At 40.8% G+C, this 9,994-nt stretch overlaps 1 protein-coding gene across 1 annotated transcript in view; it reads right to left on the minus strand.

The window, feature by feature from the left end:
* Positions 1-8,009, minus strand: part of ELOVL4 (ELOVL fatty acid elongase 4) — a 33,489-nt gene extending 25,480 nt beyond the window's left edge. Inside the window, exon 1 of the mRNA XM_039216421.1 lies at positions 7,692-8,009. Within this exon, the coding sequence (XP_039072352.1) occupies positions 7,692-7,791 (100 nt within the window). The 5' untranslated portion in view covers positions 7,792-8,009. The remainder of the gene's footprint in view (positions 1-7,691) is intronic.
* Positions 8,010-9,994: the final 1,985 nt, after the last annotated feature.

Genomic DNA, 9,994 nt, shown 5'->3' on the forward strand with positions numbered 1-9,994 from the left:
ATAATCAATGTTATGCACAATTGTATATATTACATATAATGTACAATAAACTAATTCTTTAATGTTATTGCTATTAGTTTTGACAATATAGGTAACTTAAATATTCCAGAAATATCTAGATGATTAAATAGGTACCATATAATGGCAACAAACACAGTGCTATGTCAAAGCAGGTACTTATATATCTGTATCCCTTTGTTTTTCTAATCCTTTACCTACTTCTTATGGAGCAGATGACAAAGTGAAAAGGATTAAATATGAATCTGGTATTTATTATTTTTACTATCTTAGCAACACTAGTAACAGGTTTGTTGGAAAAGATTAAAATTATTGCATAGACTGAGGTTTTTAAATTACCAATCAATGTATGTTTATAGGAAATTGCCTGACCTATTTAAAGAATTTTTTTTAATTGCATATATATCCAATTTAAGAGCCAGGCGAGATCTTAGAGATTACCTGATTCAACTCTCTCAATTTACAGATGACAAAAGTTGAGATTAGGAAAAAGGGACCTGTCCAAACTCTCACAGCTAATCAGTGAGACTAAAGTGTAGGTCATCTAAATCCCAGTCGAGGGGCGCCTAGGTGGCTCAGTCGGTTAAGTGGTTAAGCTTCCGACTTCAACTCAGGTCATGATCTCATGGTTCGTGGGTTTGAGCCCCATGTCGGATCTCCATGCTGACAGCTCAGAGCCTGGAGCCTGTTTCAGATTCTGTGTCTCTGTCTCTCTCTGCCCCTCCCCCACTCATGCTCTGTTTCTCTCTGTCTCAATAATAAATAAACATAAAACAAATTTTTTTAAGTTAAAAAAATAAATAAATCCCAGTCGAGCCCATGCTGCCCTCCTCACTTCCATATTCATCATGATACCTCCACATAGACAGGAAGAAAGAATTACATCTGATTTTATATTTCTCAAAAGTAATGGTTTTGTGCTAATAAATGATTTAATGGTTTGATTCTTTCATTAAATTTAGTCAACATCAATTGAACTTATGGCTAATTTATGATAAAAATCATTAAAAAATATTTATATAATTTAGTGTGGCACCAAACATTTTTGGTGTTTAGCAACCAGAATGTATCACTATTTGAAATTATGCTAGATTAAGGGGGTTGTCTCTTGACACATACCAAATCAGCCAATACAAGGACACTCCCTACTGTTGAGGAGACAAATATGAAGAGGTGAAAGGGTATTCACCTTTCAAGACAAAAGAGTTCAAGACAATAGAGTTACAGAAGGAAGGGCGCAAGGAAATGCATGGGGATGCGATCAGATGAAGGAATGAACTGCTTCAAGGGTACCAAGGCCAAGAAAGGCTTTGTGAAAGAGGTTCGATTGAGCTGAGTTCTACTGCACGGCTCTTGGAGCGGTAGAGAGGAGAAAGGGCAGTAAAGGCAAAGGGAACAGTGTACTGAGAAACAAAGATATGGGCATGATTTACTCAAGAGGGAGTTATCCAAGTTGGCTAGAGCTACTGGTCTGTGGGTAGGGAAATACTACTGGCTGACAAGGTTGAAAAGGAAATTTAGAAACTTGATTTTGAAAGGCCATTGTATTTCCTCCCTTCTCTTTTCTAAAAGTCAAAACCCTGGTGAATTTTTTCCCCTCAATTCTTTATTTAAAAGAATACTTTAAATATATTTATTTTCTGTTTTTGAGGAATCCCGTATCTTTAGGCTTTGAGCATCCAAAGTCTACAGATACTGTTTTTATAGCTCTTTTACTCTCATTTTTTATTTACTCTCAATTTAGATGACTGGTTTTTGTGGGATGAGTCACCCAGGTGATAGGAATCCTTGTCCATAATTCACGTGTGTTTTTTTGCTAAGAATTTTCATTAAAAGTTTTAACTATTTTCAAATCACAAGAAAATCTGAGTCAGTCAAGTTTCCTCAAAGTTTCTGTCTTTTCACAGAAGAAAGTCCCTTCCACTTCCCTCAGTTCTTCCACTGAGAGCAGTGGCCCTTCTAGGTTCCAGCTATGCCCTGTGATAGGTGGAGTGGGGGAAGGAGTGGGGGCACCAATCTGGTTATCATACTTAGCCTCAGCCTCTGCCTTATTTTCCTTGTCTGTAAAATCACATGATCTAGGACCTTGCTACTAAAAATGTGGTCCTCAGACCAGAAATATCAGCATCACTGTTAGAAATGCAAAATCTTAGGTACTGGTTCCAAAAAGTGGTTCTTAGGGATTTTTCTTTTTGTTTTGGCTTCATTTCCTGTCCTAACAGCTGTATACTTACATGTACATTTTTCAATGTTTTCTGTATTCATTAAGAAGTTGAAAAATAATTTTAGGAGCAACCGTGTTAGCTGTTTAAAGCAGAAAAAAAAAAAAACCCCACAAAATGACAACGTCTGTTCTTTAGACATAATGTGTTTGTTAAGACTAGCTTCTGTCTGTTGCTGCGTGGGTGACCCCACTATTAAATCTATGAGTGAGGATGAAGTCCATTTGTGCTATAGTGCCTCTGCCAATTTCTACTAAACTCCTCATCGGTCTCCCCCCAGCACCTCCCCATTCCCCAGCCAGGCTTCCTGCAAAGCTTCCACTGGTTCAATCCCCTGGTGAGTTTTAAAAACATTAGAACTCATTCTCATTCTGAGGGCTAATAAAACAATAGCACTTTGATTTTTTTTTTTTTTTTTTTAGTGTTTATTTATTTGAGAGAGAGAGTGAGCGCATGCACGAACAGGGGAGGGACAGAGAGAGAGGGAGACCCAGAAATCTGAAGCAGGCTCCAGGCTCCAGCTCGAGCACAGAGCCTGACACAGGGCTTGAACTCCAGAACTGCAAGATCATGACCTGAGCTGAAGTCAGAAGCTTAACTGACTGAGCTACCCAGGTGCCCCAGCACCTTGATTTTTTAAAAAAGGAGAAATGTCCAAACCATGAAGAGGAAAAAGAGCCATCTAAAGTGAGAAAAGACAGACTCTGTTATAGAATCCTTCTCTATGTGCTTATATGTCTAATTCAAAATAATAAATGACTCGATAAATCCAAAAATTACTTAGGCTAGTAATATTAAATCGCTCACTAATGACATTATCATATGACTTGAGAAAAAAATCTAACAAATTCAATTTTAAAAGGATAACCGACTTTTTTGTGGCTCACAAAAGCACTGTCTGATATAATCATCTTTGTAGTTTTTAAAACCTTGTCTTCCTAAGCCAAAAAATCTAACTGTGTAAAGCTGTCCTGACACCAGTTTTAGAATTTGCATTGTTTTACCCTCCTAAATTTTATCTGTGATCGGATGTTCTGCTATGAGGCTGTTAGGGAATGGTATCAGACATTAAAGTCTAAGAGTCTACCACCAAAACAAGAACAAAAACAAAAAAAACTCTAAAATGCCATGGATCTCTTAGAGGCTTCAAGGAGGTTATGAGAGAGAAGGACAACTCTAGGACATCACTGAAAACACTAGCTAAGGGAAATCCCATGTTAGGAGTTGGGGATGTTCTACATATTTATCTTTAATTAACTGCCTGGAATTTAGAATGTCTTTTCTTGAAGAAATATCAAAAATGGTAACTAGGTTTCCAGCCTAGGCCAAAAAAACAAACAAAACATACTTTAGACAATAACAAAGATTAAAGAGTATACATTAACTGTGACAAATAATAAAACTAATGTAAACAAATTGTAACATGTTTAAAACATATGTTCCTCTGCAACCTAACACTGCCAGGGATAGACCTTTCACCCCAGCTTATTTGAGCTGAGTTAAATGTCCCCTCTCACACACCCCCAGTTTCAGCAAATCAGGATGACTCACTGACCCTTAAACACATTCTCAATTTCATGAATTTTTAGTCTTTGATGCCTTTCTCTTGAGTCTACCTATATAAATACTCTCTGACAATATTCACATCAACTCCACATGGTGACAGCTAAAATATTCTAAAAATAGGGCTTGTATATTCTTCTTACAACTTAAGACTGTGATGCAGGTAAAAGAAGTAAAGATAAAATAGTGAAGAAGGACTCTTCTGACTTCCCTAGGCACCAGCTATGGCTAATTCTGACAGATCACAGACCATGCCTTCAAAGGACCATGATACCAAGCAAGGTAGAATAGCCATGACTTCATAAGCTGCACAGGTACAGTGACCAAGTGTCCTCATTCTTTCTCCAGAGCCCAGAACTATCCCTACACACAGTAGGTAAGGAGAAAAGAAAAAATCATCATATAAGCCTTGCTTCCAAATTTCATCATCATCTTACAGGAGTCCTCCTTCCTCCTGTACCATTCATCCCCCTCTCCCTTCTATCCCTCCAAAGCTAAGCTGACCTTTTATGCTCTAAGTTCAACTCCCAAATAGACACAAATTTTGCATCAAAATATGGGCTACTATTACCTGTAAACAGAGAGCAATAGCAACCACCTCCACCCCCACAAACGTACTCCATGAACAATGGCTGTTTAGAAACAGGTGGTCAAAAAGTAATATGGCAGTTCAGGAGGTAGCTGGCCTTATTGCAGGCATGCTGGCTATTAACTTCGTAGGCTGTTTCTATGATAAATTCAGTTACACAAAAGCCTACTAATAACCATTTATTTTAATAAACATAAATAGATAATGTAGATAATTGGGGTATTTATAAATTGGAGAATAGAGTCACCAGGTTTAAAAATTTACATACAACTTTGATTTTATACACTTTGAGCCTAGGATCCTAGTCCTAATAATTTTAATGTACTCATAAAGTAAAAGAACAGAAGGAAAAAGAATACAATGACATCAGAGTATCTACTCCCATGCTACCAACTAGTATAAAGTTCTACAGCAGTCTATACTTTCCTATATAATATATATGAGACTAACTCATTGTTCAAAATCTCTAAAAATACAATATAGGGAAGTAGAAAATTATTTTGGTTGTTTTTCTAAAAATTGTGCTTTTTCAATACTAACATATAAAGTGTTAACAATTATAGTAAAAGTAACATTATCTGTGTTAATACTCTATGGGTCATATTCTATATTTGTTAGATATGTGCCTTTGAAAAGGCCAGCTTTTATACATGGCTCTATCACTTTATGTTTTATCAAATAGTACCATTTGATATGATAGCACAAAATGATATTTTTTCCAGAAACAGTTTGCCCGAGGGCAAAAATCTCTTCAATCACCAAATATACTCTACAAATCTGCAACTATTCTTGTTATGACAGTCTAAAGCAGATACACTCATTTACACTTAGGTAGAAACATCAGTGGAGAGAAATATTTAATGGACTAATAAAATGGAGATAAAAGCATGTAACTACAGTCTGGGAATGAAAGCACTCAAGGGCACAGAGCCTAGTTCGTATCTTGCTCTCTCTAAATAATCTGTGTCCTTTCATCACTCACCGCTATTTCTCAAGACCGTCTTTTCTCTCCACCCATTTTTATTTCTCCCTCTTTCCAAACATCTGACTCATCAACTTTTATTCAGCCTCATCTAATAAGCTACTCTTCTACTTTGACACTCCTTCACGCAGATTTTCATGATACTATAGCAAGAGAAGATCCTTGTGGAATCAGAGCAGTGTGAATGAGTGAAAAAAAGGGAGCACAGAGAGCATAGGATAGGGGGTGAAAGGAAATGGGAAAACACAGGGTTTGGGTCTGTCCTACCCGAATATAAAAAATATTTCTCCTCACAGCAGCAAGGTAGAGCAAACTATATCCCACTAAACCTCTAAGCTGGTTAAAGAATACCATCTACCTACAGTAGGTAGCTCGTTACAGAAAGCAAGGAAGCAGTCTCAGGTTTCGTAAGTGGATAGCCAGGGCATGAGTGAATACCTTCCCTCTAACTTGCTAGTGAGAGGTCATTTGTGTTCCAGTGGCTACTCTCACTTCTCAGGCTTGGTCTATAGTATTTTCTTCTATGCCCTTCACAGGCTAGTAGTAGCAAGTTTTCACATGAGGCAACTGCACAAAATTTCCTATCTCTTTCATGATATTTTTTACACCAGCATCATTAGGAAGGAATTAACCAATACAGAAAGGTGTATTCTACATTTGTGCTCAGTTTTTCTTTGTGAGACTCGAGAAGTAAGAAAGCTCTGAGATAGGAAGGGAATAATAGACAGGAATGAGAACTTCTGGGTGTGGCTCTGGCTGAATTGAGATTGGAGGACCTTGACAATGTCTGAACTCTAAAGTATGCAAAGTACAATTATCTGCCAAAGCTGATGGTTAGTTCTGTACAATTGTGTAATGGGAAACCCTGATGCAATGCTTAAATAACCAAAATCAGAGATGAAGAGAAGGGTACATCTTTCCCAGTTATTGTAGGTACAGTGTAACATCAATGTAGCAGCACATAGAAGACTTAAAGAAAGACTCCATTTAAAACTGCTTTTTAACCATTTCCAATTGCAATGGCTAATTAAATACCTTATCTGTCAGTGCCAATCGTGAGATTCCTAACCGAAGAAGTTAAAGCCACATCAATGTCGAAGAATCATTTTGTCTCACACTGAATTATTTCCAGCACACATATTCTCTACAAAATGTATCCCACATGTTGTACTGTAACCATGGTCCCATTTACTCTAACGACAAGTACAAAACTACAGGAATATATTTTCATTTCTAGGGAAAGGAGGAAGAGTCATCATCATGTGTAAGGTTACAGTCCCCCACTGCCAGACATGCAGTGCCACACTGCAAAAAGTGGAAAATTAGAAATCATAAGATCATTCCTAAAACCCTGCGAGGCTAATATTTTTCTAATTTCAAAACCTTTTAAACGCTTTAAAACCAAAAGCAACGGAAGCAAATTAAGAAAATAAATGGTAAAGTGTAAAAATAACATAATGGACCAACTGCTTCCACTAGAGGAGCTCCATAAATCCACCAGTGGACGATCCCTGTCAAACTGGAACCGCTAAAAGGGAAAAAGTTTGCTCGTTTAAGAAAATTGTATACATTGTAGGCTACTGGGACGACCTCTAGGTGCTGCTGGAGACAGACCCCGTTCCTAAAGACTTATTTCTTTTCCGGGTATTTAGCCTCCCCCTCCCCCTGACTGCACTGCACTGCGCAAAGCCATTACAGACAATCACTTCAAACCTATTTGCTGTTGAAAAAGCCTCAGAAACTAACATTCTTCAAGGTTCAAGAAGACAAACAATGGCTTTTTACTTTTGGTTCCAAATTACAGTATAGATGGATGAGCTAGACAAAATAGTAGCAGGTTAGTAGGCTGTGTCAAAGCAACCAGGAGGAAAAAAAAAAAAAAAAAAAAAAAAAAAAAAAAAAGCAACTCTCACGGAAGCCCTCCTCCTTCCCCCCAGCCATCGCTACAAAAGGACTATTGTGACTAAATGTTAAAACCAATCCTGTGCATAAGTTAAAACTGTCAGACGAGTCTGGAAGATGTAGCCGGACAGGGTGGAGTGGTTCCTGCGCCGAGCTCTTAGGAGCGCAGGCTCCATCTGATATGTCAGCTCCAGCATCCGAGAAGCTGACGAGAGATGGGAGCTCGGAGGGAAAGCGGGCGAGCGTCGGGGCGGGGTGGGGGGGTAGGGGGAGGCCTTAACGTTCGGATCGGATTAACCAGCGCCAGCCCGCGGTCCCCTCGCCCCGGCCCCTCCTCTGCTCCGCAGCATCCCACCAGCCGCAGGGAGCGAGGGGCTGCAGGGCCGCACGCAGACAGGGCGGCCAGCCGCTTTACCTGCGATGGACCAGGTCCAGCGGTAGAACTCCACGGTGTCGTTCAGCGCCGTGGACACCACGCTGAGGACACTGCCCGGCTCCGAGTCCAAGAGCCCCATCGCGGCTGGAAGCGGGAGCCGGCGGCAGCGGGAGGAGAAAGCGGAGACCCCGCGGGCGGGTGGACCCCGGAGGCGACGGCCGAGGGAGTGAGAGGCTGCCGGGGACCCCTGTAACGGCGGCGGCCCAGCTGCGTCTTCTCCTCCTCCCCGGGGCGCCGCGGCGGCAGGGATGCGGCGGCTGCGCCGACTGGCCGGGCGGAGGAGAAGGGGCAGTCCAGGCTCCCAGGAGAACGGGGAGGAGGAGATCCCGCCGCGAGCGCCGGGCGCTGCACCAGTCTGCCGCCTCGCGCCGCCGCCGCTCCAATCTCCTCGGCCCGGGTCACGTGGCCGCGCGCGGGGCGGAGGGGCCAGTGCCCCTCCTCCCTCCCGCGCGCGGGGACTCTTGCGCAGGGATGCTGCGGTCGCGGGGAGGCGAGAGCAGGTCCGCGCAGGCGCGCGCCGCCCCGCGCCTCTCGCTGTGCGGGAGCAGGAGCCCTGGTCCTGGCTTGGCCGTCTGCCCCCGCCCACCCCGCGAGCCTCCCTAGGGCTCCTTCTCCGTCCGGGTCGTCAGGAGGAGGGTACGCCGCCTTCCCACGGGTGAGCTCCCATCAACCCCGATGCATCTTAGGAAACAGGACGGGGAAGAATGGGCGTTTTGTGGGCAAGGATGAGGTAGGCGAGGTGCTTTGGTCTTCACCTGTCATTCACTTCTGTTTCCTTTGGGTTCAGTTTTTTTCACCCCAGCACATGCCTGTCCTGACCAGAGAAATGCACAAGGTATCCCTCTAAGTTAGGGAAGTGATATTTGTCTTCCAGGCTACACTGATGGAGAATGGACTTTGGGGTCTACTCACTAACCAATTTACAAATAATTTGAATGAATGCTTGAATGTGTTTTGTAGACTATTAATTATACCTGGAAAAACCAAAGCAATATAATTGTGTTAAATAAGTCATTATGGCTTCAGAGAAGAGGGAGGACCCAGAAGAGTCTTACTGTTAGAGAAGTCCTCTTGGACCTGAAGACGTTGAGGTGAATGTACAAGGATAATTGCTCAGGAGACAAAGGACAATCTAGGTGAAAGAGGAAAACATTAGTTTTTTTATTCTAAAAAGTGTTTAGATGGTAAGGTGAGAGGCAACAGTATAATATACCCCTGAGAAGTAGCAAATACACCCTATATACAGTTCTTAGTTTGATAGTTTCTGGCATCAATAAAGACCTTCGAGAAGAGTCCAGTAGACTTCTTACCTACTTGTTATGTCACCTACTTTTTGTTTAACCTTTTCTCCAGTTGTTGGTTTAGGATGCTCCATTTAAAGGTTACTAAGTCAAGTGTATGGTTGCTTCTGCTCTTTGGTACTGTTAAAATAATGTGAGTACTGGGTTTTTTAGCATATTTAGATTTGTTTTCCAGTTGATTTAGTTATATATTCTTTGAGTTTATTTTATATTGGAAGCATCCTAGAGGATAAGAATTATTTTTAGTTCCTCATTGAGGACCTATCCCAGTGCTATAAATAATAATTAATGAATATTTATGATGATGTCAAAATCATAACATACTTATTTTAGAACATAAAGAGTATTATAAGTGGCAGGAGCTTCAGGGAGAGAAGAGGTAATTAAATGTAATTGATTTATTATATCAAGGAACCACAGTCTTCTTTAGTGCTCTGTTCTTGAAATTAACCAAATAAAATGTATTTATCAAATACATTTACCAGATTAAAGTTTTTGCATTAGATTTATGGTTTCTCAAGTCTCAACCCCCAAGTTATGTGTATCATACAGAGTCTAATAAATCTATGTATATACACACACATTTTTTAAAAATCCAGTCAAGCTGTAATTCCTATAGAGTAGATAAATATCAGTATTTTCTACTCATGTATCTAATGACCTGGCAAAGTTCAGATTAGTTTGACCTTCACCTAGAAAATTGATTATTACCTCTATGTAGTGAAATCCTGGATACTTTTTTATGGAGAACAGGTCCCCACCCTCCCCCGCATTCATGGACATAAAACCTCAGCATCTTTACTTGTTTAATGCAGTATAAAGTTGTTATAACAGCTTCAGGTATCTTTCTAGCCTCTGTAATAGAGGCCAATGTAAGCCCCTCTATTCACTAGGGGGCGCCTGTCACATATAAGAAAATCCTAGAAAAGTGATGACGAAATCTTAAGTCAGCAGTGACACTTATACTTCCTCCACAGTACC

The sequence above is a fragment of the Hyaena hyaena genome, unplaced genomic scaffold, assembly GCF_003009895.1.
Source record: "Hyaena hyaena isolate Hyena2069 unplaced genomic scaffold, ASM300989v1 scaffold_633, whole genome shotgun sequence".
NCBI classification, from domain to species: domain Eukaryota; kingdom Metazoa; phylum Chordata; class Mammalia; order Carnivora; family Hyaenidae; genus Hyaena; species Hyaena hyaena.